The sequence below is a fragment of the Eretmochelys imbricata genome, chromosome 7 (assembly GCF_965152235.1).
Source record: "Eretmochelys imbricata isolate rEreImb1 chromosome 7, rEreImb1.hap1, whole genome shotgun sequence".
Lineage (NCBI taxonomy): Eukaryota > Metazoa > Chordata > Testudines > Cheloniidae > Eretmochelys > Eretmochelys imbricata.
The window spans coordinates 54,979,402-55,004,203 of record NC_135578.1 but is presented as its reverse complement, the minus strand read 5'-3'; the positions used below and the strand labels follow the sequence as shown (position 1 = coordinate 55,004,203).

Sequence of the window (24,802 nt, the reverse complement as noted above, 5' to 3'; positions counted from 1 at the left end):
AGGTAGATTCTCAGTTGAAGACTGAATTTCCACTGTGGATTCCTTGGCAGTTCCATTGCATTTTGCCCAGTACTAATGTACATGGCAAACCCATTAACCTCACTGCTTGGATTACATTGGTGCTGGTTTTCATAGCCTGGGCCCTGACGGAAGGACATCAGGGCAGAACCTTTAACAAGCATGGGTGTGTTTGCTAGCAACTTCTTTCAAATGTGGCTGTGTTCTGCAGCTTAAATATTCCTTTCCTGGTGGGAGGAAATCAGGGGGGGAAGATTTCAGAGTTACAACCGGCTGCTAGGCACACGGGAATTGAGGGCCCTAAATCGCATTTGTACCTTTGAAAATCTCCCCCTGTAGCTACATTTTAAAGCTCTAGCAGTATTAATGCAGGAATCAACTTGAGGGAAGAGGGTGAGCTGCTGATTTGGTGCTGTGGGGAGGGGTTCTATTGTTTGGGAAAGGAATTTGGAAAGGGAATTTAATAACCTTAACCCAGAGGGAGAGCCGGCAATCTGAGTTCAATATGTTGACGAATCCATGCAGGGTGGTCTTTATTACCAAATGGGTAATCCGAGGCTTTGAAATTTGCCATCACAGACTCTTGTTTCATCTCAAGTGGAAGAGAATGCACTCAGTGTCCTGTTCTGACACAGGTATATGCTGCAAAGCCTGGACAAAAGGAGCATCAGATTATCAGGCAGGCGTTGCCATGTCTCTTCCACTTCAAAGCTTGTTTGGGGACTGGCATGCATAGCCCCATGGCTGAAGAACAGAAGCCGTCTGATAGCTCAGAACAGCCTTGTGGCACATGGGCCTGGTTGTCATGTACAAGGGGGAGAACAATGAGAACCTCAGAAATGAGATGAAACTGCTCCCTTCCCCCGCATGCACACACAGTCTATACCAGTGGCCCTCCTGCCGAGCCAGATTTTTCAGAAGAGCTCAACATGTTTGAAAAATCTGACAGCAATCAGGAGCATTGAGCTCTTGATGAGCCAGATTTCCCAATGCGTATCTAGAAGCCACATCTGGTGATTAACAGTGGCCACGAGAACAGCAGCAGAGATCCCTTCTAGAGAAGCCAAACAGTGCTGTCTAATGATGGTCCAGCCCGCCTACAGCTTCTGAGACAACTGAAGTGATGGGGGAGTAGGGAAGTCTATAGACCTGTATTAAATGGGTCCGTCCCTGCCCTGACCAGTTTCTGCCCAGCTGCAGGAGGAGAGGGGTCAGGACCACTCTCCAGTGATGGGTTTCATTATGCAAGGCACTGCATTTTTCCAGTGATGCTCTGTCATAGAAGAAAAATTCCTCCTCTCTCCCCTGCAGCATGAGGTAACTGAAGTCCTGTGTCATGGTTAGCTGTGCCCAGAGCTGAGCTGCTGGCATTATGTGTTTTGCTGCATGCATAGTGGTCAGCTGCTGCAGAGTTTTGGTGAGAGGCTCTGGGTGGAATTTAAACTGAAGTAACCCCTAGCAGAAGGGATGGCTAGTGTCCCACTTCCAGGGGTGTGGCTGCACAGTACGTGGTTGGGAGTGAGCGCCCTCAAAACCAGCTCATTCACCAGATTTAAAAAGACAGGTTCCCTTCCCCCCTCACTTCCCATAGGAGGGGATATCTGGAGGAACAGCAGTCTCTGAAGGCTCCAGCCTGCCCAGCCCTTTGTAGTCAGGCAGTCAAGTTTTAAAGTAAACTTTTATTATGAACAAATACCAGTTCAGTACAACCAGCCGTCTGATTCCAAATTAGTAGAAATTATTTCCAAAAGTTTTTCAGTAGACAAAACATGGAGATCTTAGAATGCAGAAACTGACTTGGGAAAGTTGTATCCCACTCACATTTCAATAGCAACAGAGCTTAGACAATGCACAGATTCAACCTTCCAATCCTTCACTACTTATCCAACACTCGCACGTCCTGTCTCCAGGATACCAGAAGGGCTGAGAACACTGTTTGAAATCTAGTCATTTACTACCACCGCCACCACTAGTGGGTATATTGGGCCTTCCACACCCTGATCTCTCAGTGCTTTAGAAGTATTAATTACACCTCACAACACCCCTGTGAGGTAGGGTGCTATCCCTATTTTACAGGGAGGGAAACTGAGGCATGGAGAAGTTAACTGACTGACCCTAGATCTCACAGTGAGCCAGTGGCAAAGCTAGGAATCGAGCTCAGGAGGCCTGCTGCTCTAGCCACTAGACACGCTGGTGCTTTGTCTACGTCCACCTCTCACTCTGACTCACTTTAACTAAACTCACAGAGAACACACTTGGATACAAACATGCCACCAAAGAAAGAAATATAAAGCAAACAAGGTTACCTTTAAAATGATGCATCTAACAAATTCTAACTCAATACATTCAAAATCACCTGCACCCACAATTTGATGACGGCAATTAAATAATTAAATTTCCATAATTCATCATAGAAAGAAAAAAACATCCTGCAAATAGCTGTCAATACTCCTATGTGTATTAAAGACTTAAGGCACCCAGAGACGTATGCCACTCTACCGACAAAGTGACTGGGCAAACACCGGCGCTGTTTGGTTACTTCCACTCCGCTTCCCCACGCTGTCAGGATTTTTGGCTCTGATCAATACTCTTGGGTTCTAGAGGCAATGCCCGAATTAACCCCTTGCTTTTCTCCTGAGACGATGGTGGATGCCATACCATGTTGTGTCATGTATCTGAATGGTAGGTTGCATCACATATGTCCGGATCATGAGGTGAGGGAAGAACTATTAGGAGAGGCCAAATTCACCCACGGTGTAGACTCCAGCCAATGGGGTTTGGACCAGGGATGGATCTGGCCCAGGATTATGACATGCAGGTGTCTTTGTATCCAGTTGGATAAAACTATCCACAGCCACCCTCTGGGCAGTTATAAATCTCAGCTCTGGGGAATCCTCACCCAGCCATCCACCTCCCGGGGTTTAGAGCCCAGGAATTAAAAGCTTCCCAACTGGCTTATCTGCTTATGGCCCGCTCCTGAGCCTGTTCATCTCGTTAGCCAAGTCAGAGGGCAGGTGGCTCCACTGGGCTGCAAAGCTGGACAGTTCTGGTCATGGTAATGCACAGGAACAAGGCCAGGGACGACCTCTTGGCCGACAGCAAGAGCTTTGCGACCACAGCAGGACATTAGCAGTGCTGTGGTCACCTTGGCGTGGGAAGGCTGGAGCCTGCCCTTCAGGATACACAGCACGGCTGGGGCAGGGAAAGGAGCATCTGAGCGTCATTCCTCCACCCCAGCCCAGCCTTCCCCAGCTCTACCCCAGGATCCAGCAGCCTGGACACCTCGTGAGCTTTCACCCAGCACCGCAGCACTATCTGGTGAGTGGCTGATGGGAATGGGGCCTCGCCCTGCCAAGCCTGTCTGCGGCATCTGCAAGTGCTATGGGGTGAAACACACAAGGGTTTTAACCCTCCCCCCCATTAGCCTCTGCTGCCAGTGCTGCCAAGGAGTGAAACAGGCACCTTCTGTGCCCAGGCACTGTGCAGCGGACCCCCCTCGCCGGAGGGAAGGCCCTGTCTGCAGGGGATGAATTACTTACAGCCCAGCAGCCAGCACCCTGCTCTAGCACCGTGTGTCTGGGGGAGTTATGGGAACGGCCGCCAGCAGCAGCGGCTGCATCAGCACTTCCCACGGCAGTGTGTTCTTCAGGCAGCCGTTGTCCCCAGGGCAACTCTGATTTGCTTTGGGAGGGGCTGGGGAGCTGGTCATGAGCCCCCTAACAGGCTTTCCTGCCCCCCAGCACAGTGGGGCAATTCAGTCCCATCTCCAGCCTGGATCTGCCCAGTAGATGTGGCTCCACCCCCTGACTTCAGAGGGGCTATGCTGGGAAGGGGGTCACATAGAGCACTGGGCTGGGATCCTGTAACTTTCTCAGGCTTTAACCTGCTCAGTGTCCCCTGCTTTGGTGTCGGTTTCTATCAGGTACTTGTTAATTGGCTTCAGGAAGCCCATCTGCAGACACAAGGCTCCCCTGGGTCTCTGACATAGCATCATCCCCGCTTTCTAGCTGGTCACTCACAGGATCAATTCGCTTAGATGTGGCCATATCAGCTGCCCCTTTGTCTCCCCCTTTCAACTGTGTTCAGTAAGAAGAATCCATATGACACAGATACACACTAGGATCTCCTTCTCCATAGAAATGGGACCTCATTCCTCTGACACACAAAGCAGCTTAAACACAGAGATGGGGCTTTGTGTCACTTCCTTCTGGTTTCTCCTGCTGTCGTTCTTCAGGAAGAGTCTCTTCCTGGGAAATACTGCCCATGGCTCCACTCCATCCCATCCCAAGCCAGTGTATTTCAATGGCATCAAGCCCCTTGTCTCCCGAGATGTCTTTGACTGCTGCTTTCCCACGCAGGCAGCTAGGAGCCCAGCCTGAGTTGTTCCAAAGCAATTCTAGCACAGAGGCTCTGCAGGGTGGTGAAAGGAGCCATTGTGACACTCCAGCAAGGTGAGAAGGCAGCGGACGCATGCCGCCATGTTCTGCAGCTGCTGCTACCCCTCCAGAAGAGGCTTTCAGGGGTCTCCTCTCCCCATCCCCAGCATCACCTTTCCTTGGCGTACAGGAGCCAAAGGAGGCCCAGCACCAAGGAGACAACATTGTGCTCTCTCGTTGATAGCAAGGAAGGGGACAGGGCTGCTACTCCTTCTGGGAAAGACCTTTGCTGCTGTTGTCATAGAGCGACACTCATTCATATCCTGAGTCAGCAGCCCTGGGAGGGCGGGAGAACCAGAGGCAGGAAAGGGGGATTTCTAGGGAAAAGAGTCCCCGACTTTGGCTCAACTCTTCAGCCAGCTGGTACAGACCCCCCTCCACTCCCTCTGTCCAGCCAGCGGCACAATCTGCCCTGGACGGGCTTTCGACCAGCTCCCTGCCAAGGAGAGTCAGAGACAAGGACAGAATGAAGCATGGAGGAGTTAGAGGGAAAGGGAGAGATCCTGCCAGAGAGAGAAAAGGAAGAACAAAAGAAGAGAAGGAGGGAGCTGCCGAGCATTAGAGAGACAAAAGTTATAGGTCTTAAATACATCATTTAAAATACACTGTGCAGGAGGGGGTTAAAATCATCATCATCATCATCATCTGAAGCAACCTGGTAGCATTATTCAATGGTTAGTAAATAGAACATAAAACCCTGTGACCAGCTCGCTTGGGGTGAGTGAAGAGGTTGTGGGGGGTCGACACAGGTCCTCAGCCACTCTTGTGGCTCCCATCGCCAGTCCGAGTTTTCCGAGCCAGGATGGTCTCCTTGGAGACCTTCTTGCGATCGCTGGCCAGCCCCAGGAGGCACATGAGATCGATGAAGGCCGTGGTGAAGTTGCAGTGCCAGCCGAACTCGCTGGTGGAGTAATCGTAGGGGAAGGTGTGGTGGTAATTGTGGAAGCCTTCGCCTGGAACGGAAGAGCAGGGACAAGACACTGTAAATACACCTGAACCTGGGTTTGAAACGGTCACGCTCTAGAACCCCCGTCCCCAGGCTCGGGCACCATGTCCCCAGAATGGGCCACCTGTGCCGAATGCAGACTGTGCTCCCCTTGGGGCAGGGACAGCCCCCATCCTCCTCCACTTGCAGCCCATTGACTTCGCTGGGAGCTGCTCAGGCTCTGCGTGCCGAGGCCGTGTCTACATGGAGGGTTTCTAGAAAGTCTCCCAGCGTTGGTCTATCCCTGGCACAGCTCCATCAGTGGAAGTGCCAGCGTGGGGTGAGCCTGAGCATTGCCACCACTGGGCCATCGACCCTGCTCTGAGCAGGGTGCAACAAGGCAGTGGTGGAAGCTCTGGCCACGTGCGGACTCCCCCATCAACAGGCTGGTGCCGATGCACCGGTGAGAGGCCAAGGTGGGGAGAATGTCAGAAAATACCAGCTCTGTCAATGGGACCTGTCTACAAATGGCCAGTCACAAAGGGACAACACTAGGAACCAGGCACACAGCACCCTGAGAGAGCAGAGAAAGACAGGGGGGAGTAGAGGCTGAGCAGCCCCTGGTGGCTGGCTGTCCTGCTGCTCTCCCCTCTTCCAACATTTGGTGTACAAGTTACACCAGCTCGGACTCCCTCTGCTCCACTTGCCCATGTGTAACATCGCCCACCAGGCCCGTCTCCTCTGCACTGAGTCCAACACCAGAGGAGGACCAGGATGGCGCTAAGGTTAGTACAGGGCATGTGAGGAGGCCATGCAGGCTGGAGGGGAGAACAAGTGATGGCTGGTTAATCTCAGCACAGGTCTGGCCAGAGCTCGGTTGGCTGTTTACCTGACCCTCATGAAGCAGTCAAATTGGGTGAGAAAACTCAGGATATCTCCGGCACTTCTGCTTGTGCCTGGGCCTCCCCTTATTAAAGCCTTTAAAATTGGCCCCCTCAGAGAGCCTAGTGAGGCTTGTACGGGGTTCTGATTCCTCTTCAGTCTCCCAGAAAGAAGCTGTCTAGCTTTGGCTGAGCTCCTGGCAAAATCTAAAGTGAGTCCAGGCACTTATTAGAGGCTCCGTCCATCCATCTTCCATCCCCAGAGTCTGAGAAGCTCAGATCGAGATGGGAACTGTGCAGCTCTGAGTCTTGCTAGTGAAAGTCAGGGGCCAGATCCCCAGTTCAGGTAAATCAGTGGAGTGCTGCCAAAGTCCACAGAGCTACAATACATGAGCTGAGAATCTGGCTCAGGAAAGCAGTACAAAGCTCATGGTGATTCTGGGCTCATTTTTCCCAGATCCTCAGTACCTCTGAAAAATCAGGACTTGGCTGTCTCAAGCCTCTAGCACTCAGAAACCCATGAGCACTTCTGGCTGCACGTGTCCAGCTATTTCAGAAGCATCATTTCCCAGAGGTGGAGAGAGAGTGCGGGGTGCAATCGTCATCATAACAAACAGGCGGTGAGACCTTCAGGCAAAGCAAATAAATCTCATTGCTGAGATAAGAAGGTGCTACATGCAAGACACTGGAGAAGATAACCCCACTGCCCTATGTACCTATTGACTAGAGCATGAGACACTCCAGTAAACGTGCAGGTCTGCAGGTGCATGGGCGAGATCACCCAGCTGGAGTCTACATGCTTCTGGCTTTCCCGTATGCGAATGCAGAAACATCGGGGTGTTAACCCCAGTGGCCTGCCTAAATTCATAGGGTCAGATCCTGATGTAAATCAGGATAGCTGTATGGACTTCAAAGCAATGCAGATTTACACCAGCTGAGGATCTGGTCCATTTTATATTATGTACCTAAAATCTCCCCCATCCCACAGTTTTATAAATGGACGTTATTCCTCTTCCCTTCTCTCCCAGACTCTCGTGCCCTGTTGCGATGCACTACTGAACAGCTGCTGTGTTCCTCCCCAGACACAGCTGTGTTTTAGTGGCGGGTGCAGTGATCTCTACCTGTCTCACTCACAGTCAGTTTGTGGAGTGGTTTGGAATTAAAAGGCGCCACCAACGTACCTAAGGCTCCAAACGTGACCAAGCGGTTCTCCCGGGGGTTGATGTTTCGATCGTAGGGCCGGTTGCCAAACATATGTGCAGCGCTGTTCACGAGCCAGGTGGCGTTGAGCACCAGCACGTAGCGCAGGATGGCGGGGAGGAAGAAGCTGTTGCGAAGAGATTCTCCCCAGAAGCACCAGGGCACTAGGGTGGGGAACAGGAAGCACATGACCACCACAGAAAGCTTGTAAAACCTGCCAGGAAAGATAAATGGGGAGAGAGTGTTAGTGGGTGGGTGCATCCCATGGAGGGGCGTTGAGGGACGAGGGCAGTTCAGGTCATCTACCAGGGCTGAGTCTCCAGGGCGGGGGAGAGGTGCTAGTTTTAACTATCCAAAGAAAATAGCGCAGAACCAGCCCACCTCTGCTGGTTTTCCCCCTGGAGAAAAAGGAAAACAAGGGCAGTGACAAAGTGGGCACAGAAGAATAAAGGGGATCGGCTGGGCACACAGTAAGAGCCACACACCTGCTGGCAGGGGGTAAGAAGGACCCAGCAGATGAGCTGGGAATGGAATACAGGTGCCATGAAGCAGAGCTGCCAGGCTTCCTGGGGCTCCATTTATCATTATTGCTGCCAGGTCACATTTGTACTGGGGGAGCGCGACAGCTGCCATCTTGGCGGAGGCACCTGGGATTAAACCAGGGACCTCCAGCTCTCAGGGCATACGCTGCTGCAGCTGGAGCTTTGGCTCCCTCCCTGGGAGCAGCAGACTCCTCTCCTCTCTCCGTCAGGGGACCTGTCACTCACACTGGGGGAGGCCTGGTGCTCGGCTGCCCCGGGGAACCGGGCTGTGTGTGTGCGCGGGAGGGGAAGGGATAGAAGGAGGGAAATCCAATCCCAGCAAGTGAGAGAAACCAGATGGTGGAGTTTAAGTGCAGCTGGGGGGGGAGGAGGAGAAGAGGGAATCTTGTGCCTCTTCCATTTCCATGTGGAAGCAGGGGTTGGGCAAGAGGCAGGCCCTGAGATACAAGCAGAAGCCTCTCCTCTCACCCACCTACCTAGGAACTGTTGTTCCTCATAGACTGCCCCTGCTAAAGGTGCAGCAGCAGCGGGACACGTTCTATACAAGAGGGATTCAGCCGGTTGGCACTGGGCCCTCTGTGCCAGCAACTTTCCCAGCGAGGCTGGAGCCCTGCCTTTTCTGACCCCATTTCCTCCTCTCCCACAAACAAATGAAAACATGTAATATATCCCACTGCTGTGCTGGACAGAACTTCTTCCTCATGGATTTCTGCCCAGGTTCCCAAACAACGGCCCCAATACTCCATACACTTACACCTGAGCCATCCCAAGAGGGTTAGTTTTGCTCTGGAGCAGGGGTAGTCAATTATTTTTTGTCAAGGTCCAAATGTCTTGGTCAAGGTCTAGTCAAGGTCCAGACTCCAGAGAAAATATAAAAATAATGATAAGTAAATAAAAGATTTTGAGGTACATTCAAATGTGTCTGGCGGTCCAGATTTGGCCCACAGTCTACCTATTGACTACCCCTGCAAGAGATTCCTGTAGCTGGATGCCATGCCTTTGGTTCCCCAGTAATACATTGGTCACAACACCTGCCCTTCACTTTGCATTACAATCACCCTATTTTCTTCCCCTACCTCGGCCGCACCCGGCTCACCTCCTCTGGAACATAACCACTTTGTCGGCCTTCAAGTCAGCCAGGTCCAGCTTCTGGCCCTTCTCGATGACATCGGGGTGTTTGCGCACCAGCAGCCAGCCAACGTGGGAAAAGAAGAAGCCCCGTGTGGCGTTATGAGGGTCCGCGTCGGTCTCGGAGAACTTGTGGTGGACGCGGTGATCTCGGGCCCACTCGTAGATGTCATTCTGGAATGAACATGACTGGATGACTCACCGAGTCAGCAAGGATTAGAGCTAGGGTTATATATACAATGTAGTCGGGTGTCTAAAGAAGCAAAATGGCACCTAGTGGAATTTACCAAAATGCTTTAACTGGTTTAGGTGCCTAAATCTCATTGACTTTAAGTCCATATTTATGGGTTTTATTAGATTTTCATTTTGAAAAAAATTGGCCATTTTTTCAAAACCAGAAATTTTTGCTCAGAACATTTACATTTTCCTCAAAAGCTTCTATTGTTTGTTAATTCACTTTTTTTAACTTGATCATTTGCAGGATTTGGTTTGCCCTGTCTCTGCTGCTTTGCCAATACTGATGGACTGTCAGCTTAGCTCCAGGGTGAGATTCCCCCCCAAAAAATTGGATGTTCTCAAAAAATTAAAAATTTTCCATTTTTTTTTATTATTATTTCAAAAAAGTTTTTCCAACATTCCCCCCCCCCCCCCTCAAAAAAATCATTTAAAGAAAGTTCTGTTGACTTTTTTTAAACCCAAAATATCAGTCCATTGCAAAACCCTGTGGGAACAAACCCAGATTTCAAAGTGTTGAAATGTGCATGATTTTATGTAAAAAGTTCATTTTGACCAGCTGTAAATGTGACCAGTTCACATTTACACGATCCCTCTTATGCAGAGATCTTACAGCACTTTTGAAAAGCTGGGTAAATATCATTTGGTCCTATAGCTGGGAAACTGAAGCACTATACAGGCACATTTATGGCACTGTGACAGGGTGATAAACCCCACACTGGTTATGGTTAACCATGGCTTAACAGGAGCCTGAGCCCCATTAGGCAAGTGGGTGGCACTTGGAGGGGTATTACACACTGATGATCACACTCATTTGGGAAGGAACTGAGTCTTCCTAAAGGAGGGGGCATAGGACAGTAAGAAAAGAAGACCTGGGGGAGACGCAGGAGATAGGTAGCTGGGAGCTTCCTAGACTAAATGCAGAAGGAAGCTTGGAGCCAGAATTGGAAGATCCAGAGCTACGAGGAAGCCTGGGGCCAGAGGTGGGTTACCCTGAGCCAGGAGGAAGCTGGAGGCAGGGAAGCCCACAAGGTGTTTGGACACATCTAAGGAGCTGCAGGGAATGACTCTGCAGCACTCAGACGTCTCTGGAAGACACCGGCCTGGAGTGAGCTGCAGTGGCTGTCCCTCCCATGGGGACAGGACCCAGACCTCAGAGGAGAAACCCTGGGAGATGTGGCTTGTTACAAACAGTCCAGGAAGGGGCTGGCAAGAAGGGCTGAGGAAGACTAATGGGGGGGAAGGGTTCTGGGAGGCAGCAGCAAGGTGTGTGACAGAACAGACCTTGGCTGCTCGTCCTCAGGTCCCTGGACTGGGACCTGTGAAGAGGGCGGGCCTGGGTTCTCCACCCCAGCCACTGGGAAGGTGGTGTGAACCCCTCACATGAGGCGATAAGGACAAATCAGAGCCTGGAGAGGGGCTGTAAGAGCCACTGGGCCCACGGGCTGGAAACCTCACAGAGGCCTTGAAACTATTTGTTGCACTTTGTTATCCTGGAAGGGGAGCAGCATAAAGTGACCTGGCCAGAGGGCTGAATGAAATGAAGAGGCCGGCCACTGCATGGCTGGAGCGCCCATCAGCTGGGGGCGCTAAACAGGAAAGCACTGCCATGCCCAGCCTTGAGGAGGGCACTGGTGGTGAGAGTCAGCTCCTCTATGGGCACCTGTCGCTTAAGTATCAGAGCTCCTCCATCTCATAAGCACAGGGGATTTCTCCTCAGCACCCTTCGGGGTAGGAAGCATCACTCTCAGCCCCATTTTACAGGTGGGAAGGGTGAGGCCTGGAGAGACTAAGGACCAGATTTGTAACGGTATTTAGTGGCTGCAAAACCTAAGTGATTTAGAAGCCTAAATAACCTTTGAAATGAGGTTTAAGCTCCTAAATCAGTTAGGCACCACAACTCCTGTGTACCTTTAAAAATCTGGGCCAAAACCTGAATCCAGGTCTCCTGCATCCCCGTCTAGCGCCTTAACCACAAGGCCATCCTTCTTGCAGTGAGGATGTGATTTACCTATGGGTCACGCAACATATTAGTGATAGGGGTGGATACGAGTGCCAGGCCTTAATTCTCAGTTCCAACCACTGGGCCCCGTCCTGTGCCATGCCAAGTATCCTCAGCTCCCCCAGAAGTCAGCTGGAGCTTGGGGCAGTCAGCACCTTGCGAGAATAGGCTCTCGAGGTGGCAGCAGAGCCTCGCTCCCCATACAAGCAATAGTGGAATGTGTACCATTCCAGTGCTAGAAATGGACCTTGGGAGGGGCAGTGCACAGCTGGGGTAGGTTCTCCTGTTCCCACCTCTAACCCCAAACTCAGTAGTGATGGGTGAACCTCTGACTGTTCTTTAAGTACCCATCACCCTGGTTGCCTCTGACGGCTGCTAGCTGGCATGTGTACCATCAGAGCAGTCCTAAAGAGCTTCACTTGTGATCCCACTGTGTCTGCTAGTGGCTCTGAGCAGCAAGGGGCAAGGCCAAGGAGGTGACTACCCATTTTCCAGAGATGGGGAAGGTTCTGGAGAGTGGGAGATACAGCAAGTCTGCCTGCGAGGAACTGCCAGACCAGAGTAGACCCAAGTCTAACATTCTGTCTGACAGTGGCCAGCACCAGCTGCTTCAGAGGAAGGTGTAAAAACCACACAGAAGCAGATGTGGGAAGATCTCCCCCCATTAAGGCTCGTCCTGGTCTCCACTCCACTCCAATAGTTAGAGCCTTGCTTACACCCTTAAGCGGGAGGTCTGCCAGAAGGTTGGTTGTCATTAATTATGATGGTAATTCTGGATATTCTTGTTATCTGTATAAATGTCCAATCCCTTTTGGAATCTTGATAAGTTCTCTGCCTCAATGACTTCCTGTGGCAGTGAGTTCCACAGCCTAATTACATGCTGGGTGAAAGTATTTCCTTTTAGCAACTTTCTAAGCAAGATGAAAGTTAGGCCCATAAGTCAGCACTTTCTAATTCTACCAAGTCCTTCATGGGAATCAGACATGACTGTCAAGAGGAGAAGAGCCCCTGGAGGGAGAGCGAAATCCACCTAGTTTGGAGTGATTTCCTATTGGTGTATTTTCTTAGCCATTCTCCCACTCCCAATACCCCTCACCCATCGCAGCAGCGGTGTTTACTCAGTGAGTCTCCCCCTCATGCGAAAGGTGAAGATCTCTGATAACTTTGGAGATACAGCTGTCAGAGGGGAATGGTACAGAAGAAGGGAATGTGACTGCAACCTACTTCCCGTTGTATGTGTGGTTGCAGTTTAGGACTCATTGCTTCCCTCTATGGACAGGCAAGCTGACAACCAGTGAGGGGTTCCTACCTGAAAAGCCATGGAGTTGGCAATGGCCAGAAAGATCCTGAGGGGCAAGCTGGCTTTGTAGGACCGATGGCTCCAGAGACGATGCGCTCCCGCTGTGACCCCCAGAGCACTCAGCAGGAAACACAGGAACCCTGGACATAAGAAAAGGTGGGAAAGACAATGAGTCAGCTAAGTTAGAGCAAGTCGTCCAGTTGGAAAGTTTCCATTGATCCAACACAAGAGCAGAACTTTCTTCTGAAGAGGCACAGACAAAAGAGACACTTGTGCTTGGATACCAGGATGATGGACACTCAATAATGAGTAAACCTGCTGCTTCCAGTACAGCCCTGTGGCAACAACGCTAACAGATCTTTCTCTTCTGGCATTTCCCCTGATAGTCTGGATCAATTCTCCTCTTCCTAGTTAATTTCATCGCATTTCTCCTAGTTAGACTTCTTTGGCATTTACACCCTTCCATGGTAGATGACTTGAGCCTGGATAGCTATCCTGCATAGTTACCGAGGGGCCCTGCTATAGGTTTAAGCCCTTAAGATATAAGATTTCCCTATAGATACGCTTATTCCCCACCCCCCCAACACACTACAATGTTAAACATCACACTGACTGGCAGGTGTTTTTAGATGTTACAAAAAAGCGAACTACACACAGGGTCATCTTCTCTCCCCCAGCCTTTTGAATACCCAAGCAGGAGCAGGCTGGGGAAAGTGGCTGTCCCATCAGATCCTAGACCATGCCTTCAGCTCCACCACTGACTGGAGGCTGCTCAGCTTCCCCCTTCCCACCCCTCAGTTCTCTTCTCTGCTTAGCCTCTAGATTCATCGCCAAGTCGTACGCAGGCCACAAGCGATTGGTGGTGGATTGAAAGAGTGTCAAGTTGGCTTTTTTGTTTGCTCCCCCATCGTGTTGTCATGAGTCATTCAGGTGGAGTTCCAAAGCCTGTTTGGATAAAAAGCATGTGCTCGTCTCTCTTCCAAGCCCATGACACCCTGTCCCCGTGTGCATAGGTCTATCCCCATATACTGTCCGGAGGACAGAGTTTACAATGGATTATAGTGACTGGTCCTAGAGCTAAGACCCCGTGGCACTTTCCCAACAGTGCCACAAGGGGTCAAATATCAGAGGAGAACTGGGAGCCTGGATATGCGCCTGAAAAGCAAAACGTGCTCAGAAAGAAGGGCCAAAAGCTCAGGCACAATGACTGAAGAAACCTTAACATTCTCCCCCACATCCCTGTAATCTCAGGCAGCTGAGAATGGGGGATGCTCCCATAGTGCTTGCCAGTCAATCCTTGCTCAGTGCAAAATCCACCTCCTAATATCCCCTGGGAAAACACCTTCCATGGTTCAACTGCACTGATTTCAGCCTGTGCTTACAAGCAGGAATCACAGGTAAACTTGGCAATACCTCTGGTGCCCACTGAGTGGCCTTTAACCCACCCCACCTAGAATCCCAGCAATGTGGATTCTGACAGTGTCTGCCAGGAGAAACAAGGACAAGTGCGAGTTATCCTACAGGTATCTCTTTTTAAATACAAAGCCTTTGGTTGTTGTTTATCACCATAGTTTCCAGGAGTGCCCATTTGTTTTCCTCACAGATCCTTAGTTCAAACTGATCCATGCTTACTCTCCAGTAATCGCTGGCCACTTTTTCAGAGCTCCTGATAGGGCTTTCTTTCCACCCTCAGGGCCACACCTCTCCTCAGGCCCTCCTGTCCAGCCTCAGCTGCTGCACCATCCTTCTCTGGCGTCTCAAGCACATACTGGCCCCCCCACACATTGTAAAAGGTGCAATCACGAAAGCTCATGCTCAAATAAATTGGTTAGTCTCTAAGGTGCCACAAGTACTCCTTTTCTTTTTGCGAATACAGACTAACACAGCTGTTACTCTGAAACCTGTCATTGCTAGAGTCATCATTCCTCTCTTCCAATCCCCCCGCTGGTTCCCCAGCCACTATTATATCAAACAAGCTTCTGGCCACCACAACCAACGCTCTCCGTAACTCTACCTATCCCTACATATCCTCCCTTGTCAAACTTCCTCTCCCCAAGGAGGCTCTGAAATCTGCCAGGGGCAGAGGGGTCACCGGGTGAGCGACTGATTCCCAGGGCAGGTGAAAGTGATGTGAGGAGGATGGAGGTTGCGTGGGGAAGGGGGCAAGGAACAGAAAGGTGGAGAACAAAGCACTCGACTCTGCACCATGGAAGTCGATGGCAAAGCACTCACCGACATCAACAGGGGGAAGAGGACACAAGAGTAGGAGCAATGTTGATAGAGACGGCTCTGGGCTACAGAGTTCTGAGCTGGCCTGCCCCACAGCTCTGCAGGAGCAAGAGGGGGCTTGGGCCTGGAGCTTTGGGTCAGGTCCAGCTTTGGTTTAGTGACAGGAGAGCATCAAAAGGTTTGGAGCGTGGTTTTGCTTCAGAAAAAAAAAAAAAAAAAAAAAAAAAACCACGTAAATGTTTGCAGGTCTGCAAAGCTGGGTCAGGAGCCCTTGAGGGAATGAGTCTCCTATTTCTGGCAGGAAAGGCAACTCTCAGTATTTCCACATGGCTGATCCTGCTGGAACCAGGGAGATGCAGGAAAAGGAAGAGTGGGAAGGTTCAATCAGTCACATACAGCTCCACAGGTTCGGGTGAGGACCACGGTGCTCCCTAGACATAAGGTGCTATGGAAACATGTTACAAACCTCAGCTCATGAAACCTCTGTGTGACTTTATACCCATTGTACAGACAAGCTGAGGCACAGGCAGGCAAAGTGACTTGCCCAAGGTCACACAGCTTGTCCATGGCAGTGCTGTGACTAGAACCCAGGAGTCCAGCTTGCGCTCTAACCACTAGGCCATATGCTTTCTACAAGAGAACAAGTAGTTGAAGGGTGCAGCAGGGCAACATACAGGGGACGGATTCAGAGCACCCCTAGCTGGGTCCCTGGAGAATTAAACTGGAGAATCTTTAGCCAACTTTAATAGCATAACAAAAACACTGAGTTAGGAACTAGATGCCCTATTTATAGCCCTGAGCCTGGGCCAAGAGACACTGCACTGGGCCACTGCTTTCAGTCTTGGTCATGTTGTTTCTTGGCTAAGGTACTGCAAAAGGCCACCAGAGTGACAGAGGGGCTCAGGAACTTCAGCTATCCCTTTGCTAGACAAATGCCAAGAAGTGATTGGCTTATAGCAACTCCTACGGGAGAGCTAACTGATGGGGAGTGGTGGACAAATACAGGGGAGGCACAGAAGCAAAGGGAGACAGGGCACTGGAAAGAATTTAGGTAGAACAAGAGAGTAGGTTTTATTGCAGCAGGGAGTGGGTTAGAAAACAGGGCTGGGTGCCCAAAACTCCCCTTCTGATCCCAGCTCCGCCACTGACTCACTGCGCAGCCTTGGGCATGGCCCTTGGACTGAAATGTTAGTAAGTAGCCTCTGATTTTGGAAGCCCAACATGAGACAGCCATCAGCTTTGCAAAGATGTTGAGCACCTACAGCTCCGATTGATTTCAGTTGCAGCTGAGACCCCGGTTTATACCAGTCAAAACTGTGAGACTGTAACCTTGGGCTCCCCTGCCTGGTGGTTGTGCCTGACTGCTGTAGCTAATCTTAGACTCTGTGGGGCAGGGATCATCTTTTTGTTCTTACAGGTCACCCAATACTCAATGGCTGCTTTGAAAGTGGTGGCTTTACCCTCTCTGCAAGCCAGATTCAGATTTCAGTTATACCAGGGGACCATGAACAACCATTGGAATAACTCATCTAGGGACACGGTGAATTACCCATCATCTGAAGTCTTCAGCTCAAGACTGGATGCCTCAAAGATACACTACAGATCAAACAGAATCTGGGGTAGGATTTCTGGCCTGTGTTACACAGCGGGGTGGACCAGATGATCCAAATGGCTTGAAGAAAAAAAAAAAAGCTATGAATCTAGAAACTGCATTGACTTCAATGCCGTTGAGATGGAAAATTCTGTTCCTCCACTCTGCACAACTTGGGGATGAAATACTCCCTTATCTCTGGGGCTGTGGGGCTTGAAGACGAAGAGAAGGCTGACTCCTCTAGGGAACAGGCTCCCAGGAGCAGCAATAAATGTACCACATATACACCATTTCCAAAGTCCAAGGTTTAGAAGGAGTAATTACAGATACAGTTGGATAACAACTCTGTCCAGAAATATCCTGCCTCCTCTGAGCTGGAGGAGAGGCACATTAAAGTCTGCAGAGGATACTAAATTAGGAAGTGTTGCCAACAGCTTTGAGGAAAGAGTAACAAGGGAGCGTCTGTAGAGAGGTTAGATAATATGGGCCAGATCCCTGGGTGGAGTATAGCTGGTTTGTACTGTGCCACTGGGGTTCTTCGGCTGCCAGCACTGCTTAACTGGCCCAGGGAGGCATCACCATAGTGCAAGGACAATCCCACAGCACCGCAGATGAAATGCCCCACGTGTTCCCCCCTGCTGGCACTGCAGGAAATGGAGGGCATTGTTAAAACACCCCTTCACCAGGCTGATCTATGTATAGCCCTTTTATGGCCATTACAGGCCAGTGTAATCAAAGCAACCCCCAGGCTGCTCCACCACAGCTCAAGGAGGACAGCATGCCCAGAATGGCCCCAGGCACAGGGCAGTGAGGGTAGGTGCTTTCAACCACTTTTGCATATCACCCTCCCTGACTTCTCTTCTGTGCGTTTTGGCTTCAGCAGAGGGCCACAGTCAGGACATAAGAGTCCAGAGTCAGCCTTGTCAAATGCAGGTAGTGCCTCTGGGGAAAGAGAATCCCTGGCTGGACAGTAATGATAGCGGAGATGCACAGAAAGCAGCAATGCTGAAAGAGACCAAAGGGATCTCACAGATGCTACAGTGGAGGGACATTGCCTGACCAGCAATACTATGTAGTCCTGGGGAACTCTGGGCCAGAAAGAGATTGTGTGATAGGACACCGGCAGGAACTGAGAAGGGCAAACATCAGGAAAGGGCTGGAGAGCTTGAAAGGCAATGAGAATTTAGTATGTAGAAGCTGGCAAGATGGAAATTAAAGGGGATAGCACCAGAGAGTCTACAGGACTCTGAGGGATGTGAACATCAAGCCGACAGAGGAGTGATTTAGGATAGTAGAACTAGAATAGGATATTGGTCCCAGACTCCGCAGCTTACAGTAGTGGTCGAGCATAGCCTCTTTGGAGCTACAACTGTAATACATATTCTGACTAAGGGATGCTCATCTGTCCCAGGTGGTAGGGCATATTGAGCAGCAGGTGTTAGCAGTGACCACAATCTTTGCACTGCTAAACTGAAATTAAAATCCAGAAAGAACAACTTGAAACAGAAAACAGCAAAGAAAAGCAACAGTACAGAACTGAGAACACAAGTGTGTGGCGAGGAAGAGATCAGAGGCACTGCCAGAGGAAGGCGAGACACAGATTGGGGGGCACTGGAGCAAAACGGCATGAGAACAGAGGGGGCAGATATGCTTAAGGATGCATCAGAAGTGCTCTTAGGTGGGGAAGGGTAAGAAGGACAGATAACATTTAACTCCCACACAGACCCCAGCTCATCCCATTTCTGGACCACGTGGTTGTCCCATTTCCCTGGAAGAAGCTCACCAAGCCAACCCTCTTCCTTCTCACCCCACCCGGACTTAGTTCTGAGGGCATCTGGCTGCCATGCTGAATGCTGAGGTGCAGGCCTATCTCTAGGGTGCAGCCAGATTCTCCATTGGAGGTGGTCTCTGAGGCTCCCAAAACTCTGGGTGTGAGGCTGGAGCTGGGGCTTTCCGAACAGATAATGCTGCACCAGAGAGCAGCAAGGCCTGAAAAACAAGGCTTTCTGCTGCCCAAAACAGTGTCAAGGGCCTTGAAAGCTTCCCCCAAGGACATGCTGATGCTGCATATTCCCCCCCCCAGTGAGGCCAGCCCCTGGGACAGCATGTGCAGTTCCCAGATTATCGGGGATGCAGGGGAAGACACTGTCCTTGGAGCATGTCAGTTTCACAGGGTAAAACCCAACAGGATTCTTTTGTAAAGGGACCATTGTGTGCATGGCAGCATTCTGAGTGATGCTGGCTTCACACTGGTGCCTTCGCCACCACTTTTCGGCAGACTGAACTATGCCTGTGGCAACCCCATCAGCCACTGCCTGCTACAGTCATGGGAGCAGAAAGTCAAACCAGCAGGTCTTGGAAATCCAAGAGGTAGCAATTAAGCCTCCTGCCTCCATCCTGCTTCTAGAAAGAGCTCTCTCTTCCCAACTCTGGCCCCAGCCTCTAGCCAGGTCCAGAGGCCCAAGCATCCCAGAAGGTAACCTCTGAGAGTAGACCATCCCAAGCCTGGCAGTGGCATGGAAGGACAGCAAGGGAGATCCCAGCCAGATCTCACAAGGGGCTGTCCAGCGGCCTGGTTTGCCAGATTGTTACCTAGGGAGCATCTGGCTGGAACTATCTAAACTGGAGGGCCTGACTCCGCTTTCTTACCCAGTAGTGTAAATTGGGCATGAATGAGACCCCCCCCTTTTAGTTTAAAATGCTCCATTTCTGTAATAGTCAGAGGCTGGGATTGGAGAAGCAGTCAGAACTTCAGGCACGTTTCTCCACACCTCATCATCTGGACTAACGAAACTGCTCAAGTCTTCAAAATGGGTCAGAAAAAAGTTTTGTGAAAGACAGCGTCTCTGGTGAGAGCTGGCACCTCCCATCCTGATCCCAGGTGCAGCTCAGCCATGCATTTCAGAAGAAGAGTTTGGTTCTAACCTTGGCCAGAGGGTCTGAGCGGGGAGAGAGTATCTGACCACAGCGGGTTCGCCCTAGTCATCTCTCATCCATTGCAGCCTTGACTGGAACTGGCTGTGTGTGAAACGGCCTAATGAAGTTGTACAACTTGGCCTGAGAGTCTAACTTCATGTTTCAATTTTTATCTGTGTGTTTGGGGAAGTGATACAAGAATTAGCTCCAGCTTTAACTCATTCCTGTGCCTTCACTCACTGGAGACACCTAGCTCTGCAAGCCTGACCTCTTGTGCTCCTGGAAGACCTTGGGACAGTTTCTGCAATCTCTACTCTATTACCCTCAGGCGCTGGCCTCATCCCCTTTCGGGTGATCCTATTTTTCTGCCCCCTGCAGTTTCACACTCATACAGGGAAGATGGGAGAGTCCCCTCCACTTACCCCATGCCAAAGTGATGGGCTTTGCTGCACGTATCAGCCACAACCCGTACAAGGCCCCTAAATGCAGCAGGCTCATGAGGATGATGTTCCTCCAGACGTATCTCCTGGCAGGCTTGGGGCCCTCCTTCTCACAGTAGCTCTCATCAAAGATATCGTCCGTCATGTCCCGGTCTCCTCCCAAGTCCTCTTGGTTGGACAGGGCTTTCTCCATGCCTGCTCCCCCATTCCTCGTCACCCTGGTGGTGGCAGTGAAGGAGGGGAGATCCTTGGAGAGCTGGAGTTGGGAGGGGACATTAAAAACAAACAACATTGTGATGGTTACAGTCTGGACCCCACCACAAGGATCAAAAGGGGCTGGCTCTGGGCTGCTGATCCACCATCACACCCATCTCCTAATGGGGCAGGGCATTAGGAGCAGGTCTCCCCCGGCCAGGGCTGGCTGTCTCACTCAGACACTGCCTCTCCATCAGAGCCCCACCCCCTCCTGCATCATATCCTGAGAAGGGGTGTGCGGGGAAGAGAAGGTCATTAAAGCAGCCTCTGAGTGGTAGCAGGATTCGATCTGGGGTTCTCCGGCCAGGCCCAGCAGCACTTAGCCAATGGCACGTTGTTCTTCTCTGGTGCAACCCACCCCTCACCCCAGGGTCAGTGCGAGTCCTAGACACCACTTCATCCCTAGGCACCACTCAAGATCTGTGGTGCCCTGCACAGGGGTTGATCTCAGCCCTGGGGCTTTGAGGGGCACAGAGAGTGGAAGCGAAGGTGTTTAAAGACGCACATCAGCAGAGATCCCCTTGAGGCTGGTGTTCGAGCAGCTGCAGGGTCATTTGTAGGGCTCAGGGAATCACTCTCATTTGGCTTTTTCAATGGGTGTTTTACATCGATCACTCATGGGTCCCTAAGAGCTTGGGCTGGGCTCGTTTCTTTCAGTAACCGATAAATTACATTGTGCAAACCAGCAACAAGAGGAAAGGAGATTCACACTTTGTTCCCAGGGCTTCTCCTAATACCAATCCTTTCCCCATGGAAGGGGCTGTGGAAGGGAATCTCAGGGCAGTTCAGACATTACTGGGTTAAGCCTCACAACCCATTTGTGGTGCCTTTTCACGTCTCTCTGCCTTACTTTCCTTCTCTGTCCAGTGTGGAGAGAGATACTGGCCGAACTGTGTTAAGTGCTTTGAGATCTCTGGGTGAGGAGTGACAGGGATAAGGATAGTGTTGAATGCTCCCAGCTAAAACCCTGAAGTTGGCACCTCATGACTACCGGTCAGTATCATTATCCCCCACATTCAGAGATGGGGAAGTCGAGGCACAGAGAGAAGTAACTTGCCCGAGGTCACCAGTGAGTCAGTGGCACAGTTTAGAATAGATCTTAGAAGTCTTGACTCTCAGTTCCCCGGATGCAAGCATGACACAACATTCATTTGTCACACGTCCTACCCCTCTGTACTAGCAGGAGTGCCAGGTCACACATGCATAATGAAAGGATCATGCATGAGTGACCTCACAAGGCAGGATCCTTTCATTAAATCTGGAGTAACTGATCCTCCTCTCAACCAGGTGTGGTTGCTTCATGTCTGCGCACCGGGTTCCCATCTCAGGTTTGAATCTGGGCATGATGGGCTTGATTTTCAGAGGGGCCAACCACTTGTTAGAGCATCTGACCCCTAAGAATCAGCCCAAATGGGCCTGGGCTGTCCTATGCCTTGCTCAGCCATTTCCACCTGTGCAAACTGGGTGTACAGACATTACCCAATTGGAATGGCAGAATCAGGCCTGATATTTCTGGACACGCTGAGGAAGCCTATACAAGCAGCTCTGCCTCTCCAAAGTCTATTTGGTATCTTTGGTGACAGGGCATTAGAAGCTGGCTCACACACACATTCTTCCTGATGGCCCAGTTTCTTGAGGGAGGCATTAAAAGCAAACCATACTGTTTATGTGGCAACCCAACACCTCCCTTTCCCAGGGGCAGAATCCACAGCCTCAGCAATACCTCCCCACAGTGACTGTTATAGAGGCTGAGAAATTCCCCTTGGAGGATCCCCAGGCACCCTACAGGTTCTCTTACAGCCATTTCCATTTAAAAGGAATAGCCTGGGCAAATCCATGCTGCCAGACAGCTTTACTTCTGGAGAGCTGTCTTCTTTGCATTCAGCTTGGGGGCCCTGTCTCCCCACAACTCTCTTCTAGTCAATATCACTTTAAGAAGGTCCCTCACCAAAGGCTCTTAAGCAAAGTAAACTCTCATGGGGTAAGAGGGAAGGTTCTCTCCTATCTTTTAACCAGTTACCAATCCATGAAACAAAGGATACGAATAAATGGTCAGTTTTCAGAATGGAGAGAGGTAAATAGTGATGTCCCCCAGGGGTTTGTACTGGGACCAGTTCTATTCAACTTATTCATAAATGATCTGGAAAAAGGGGTAAACAGTGAGGTGGCAAAATTTGCAAATGATATACAACTATTCAATATAGTTAAGTCCCAGGCAGATTGCGAAGAGCTACAAAAGGATCTCACAAAACTTGGTGATTGGGCAAAAAAAATGGCAGATGAAACTGAATGTTGATAAATGCAAAGTAATGCACATTGGAAAACATAATCCCAACTATACATATAAATGATGGGGTCCAAATTAGCTGTTGCCACTCAAGGAAGAGATCTTGGAGTCATTGTGGATAGTTCTCTGAAAACATCTGCTCAATCTGCAGAAGCAGTCAAAAAAGCGACCAGAATGTTGAGAATCATTAAGGAAGGATAGATAATAAGACAGAAAATATCAGGCCAAAAAGTTTGCCCGCCCCTGCCCTAGCCTATGTTTGTCAGAAGCTGGGAATGGGCGACAGGGGATGACTCCCTTGATGATTACCTGTTCTGTTCATTTCTTCTGGGGCACCTAGCATTGGCCACTGTCGTAAGACTGGGCTAGATGGACCTTTGGTCTGACCTAGTATGGCCTTTATGTTCATAGTAATGATACATCCAAAGGTTTTGGGGACAGACCTAAAGTGCTTGAGAAATGCATTATAATCCAGATATTAGGCAGGTTAGGGTTCTGCCCAGCCCAAACGTCAGATATACCCATCTGACCTCCTACCAGGTCAGATATACTTCCTTGGCTGAATGATAGTTGGGCAAGGAGGCTCAGGGCTTGTCTACGTCGGGAAAATTACCAGCATAGCTATGTCTGTATAATTACACCGGTAAAACTCCACACATTGACCCCATAGGAAATTCTGACATCAATATAATTATAGCAGCACAGCTATGCTGGTCATCTTTCCTGCGTAGGCCTTCAATAGGCCATATGGCCCACAGACAGCTCTGAAATCCAGCTGGGAGATATGACACGGGGGCTCACTTGGCTGGAGACCAATGGGGTGGGGAGGAGAGAGAGAGGAGTTATATCCTGGCCTAAGGGCTACGCTGTCTCCTCTTGCCTCTGCCCTGAGAGAACGATGGGGATTGAACAGAGCTGCTTTGGGGTCCAGAGGTGGGGAAGTGGCTAGATCATTTACAAGAGTGCCCCCTCATTCATGAATGACTCTGCAGCTCCCATAATTCCCCAATGTTTACCCCCACTCACTGCCAACATTAAGCACTTAGTAGGTGAGCCTGGTATACAGCCAGCATAGACAGCCTACTAGAGTTTATGTACCCTATAGAGCTGGACTCACGGCCAGATCCCAATCATAGAATCTCAGGCCAGCATATGGCAGTACCCCACGAGCAACCTAGCGCAGGGTCATTCACAACTTTGAGAAAAAGTGAGAAGGCAGGAGATGCGTCAGTTAAATCTAGTCCCTAAATAAATATTAAAAAAGGAAACGAAAACATCAGCCCTGGCATGCATTTCTGCTGGAGAGAGAGCAGGGCTCTCCATAGCCTCGCACCTCCTGTCGTCCTTTACACCCCTGAAAAGGGGCGGGAACCCCCTGCCATTCTGAGCTGGTTGCATTTCACTCCCCCTGTGCACAGATGTGGCTGTAGACATGAGGCGTTAGATGGGGGAAATCAGCTGAATCTACCTAGAACGGAAACTGCCCGGAGAACATTCATTTTTAAAAGGCTAATTTACCCCACTCCCGGTTATTATTAAGAGCCGAGGATGACTGAACACTAGACATTTGCAACCTCTCATTTACTCTTGCCTTGTTCACAGCATAGTCAATTTCACTTTGGTTTCTAGTCAATTTCACCTTGCGTGTCCTAGGCTAGCACAGTGCTGCAATGTTTGGGTTACAAACACTGCAGGAGAACGTCGGTTTCAAAACAGGAAAAGATTTCTGTTGGGAGTTTCAATAAAAACCATCGGCCATCTGCACAAGAGACTCGCATGGAACCATTTCTATGGCTCTCTGAAGGCTTTGTTAAAAAGAAAAAACTCCCCGCAAAACCAGCAGTTTATGATTCACTCCTCTCTCCACACGCGGTCACCCCCTTCCTCAAGGAGATTTCGGTGGCATACTTAGCTATTTAAGATCTTGCTCCACCTATGTGGGCTCAGTCGTTCTCAGATTCGCATCAAATTGCGTTTTTTAAAAGTGAAAGTAACACAAAAGCAAGGAGATTTTAACCCCCCCCCTTCCCGCCGAATTTACCAGTTCTAGTTAACGAAACCCCCTGTGAAAAAAGAAAAGCTTCGAGCTGGCGGCATGAGAGGGTCTAGTCAGGCCGGTCTCGAGAAGTTACTACCCAGGGCTCTCTCTTTTGGCGAGCTCACCTCCTCTTGGAGTACGCCGGCAGGCATCTGGGGACTGCGCGCGTGTGTGGAGAGCTGTAGGTCTAGCTGCCGCCGGCGGCCTCCTCTGCGGAGATCGGCTGTGGCCCCCTCGGGGAGAGCTGCGGGCTGCGGGCAGGTCCGCTCGGCGCTCCAGTGAACGCGCCGCCTGGGCCGGTGCCCGTGGTAACGTGATCCCGGGAGAAGGATGGCGCAGCGCCGCAGGGAGCCCTCGCAGCGCGTCAGCAGCGCCCCCCC

At 50.5% G+C, this 24,802-nt stretch overlaps 1 protein-coding gene across 1 annotated transcript; it reads right to left on the bottom strand.

Annotated features, from left to right (window-relative positions):
- Nucleotides 1–1,682: 1,682 nt before the first annotated feature.
- Nucleotides 1,683–24,802, bottom strand: SCD (stearoyl-CoA desaturase). The gene is made up of 6 exons (XM_077821718.1): nucleotides 24,548–24,802; nucleotides 19,825–20,098; nucleotides 12,676–12,806; nucleotides 9,099–9,304; nucleotides 7,442–7,674; nucleotides 1,683–5,407 (listed from the first exon to the last, which is right to left on the bottom strand). The coding sequence occupies exons 1-6, from the start codon at nucleotides 24,572–24,574 to the stop codon at nucleotides 5,208–5,210; spliced, it is 1,071 nt and encodes a 356-aa protein (XP_077677844.1). The 5' UTR covers nucleotides 24,575–24,802; the 3' UTR covers nucleotides 1,683–5,207.

What these genes read in the sequence shown, in the direction of transcription:
- SCD (XM_077821718.1), bottom strand. Translation starts at nt 24,574, where the DNA reads ATGCCTGCCGGCGTACTCCAAGAGGAG. An exon ending in GCCCATCACTTTGGCATGGG is followed by an intron (nt 12,807 to 19,824) that starts GTAAGTGGAGGG and finishes TCTTATGTCCAG; the next exon opens with GGTTCCTGTGTTTCCTGCTG. An exon ending in GTGGTTATGTTCCAGAGGAG is followed by an intron (nt 7,675 to 9,098) that starts GTGAGCCGGGTG and finishes CTTTCCTGGCAG; the next exon opens with GTTTTACAAGCTTTCTGTGG.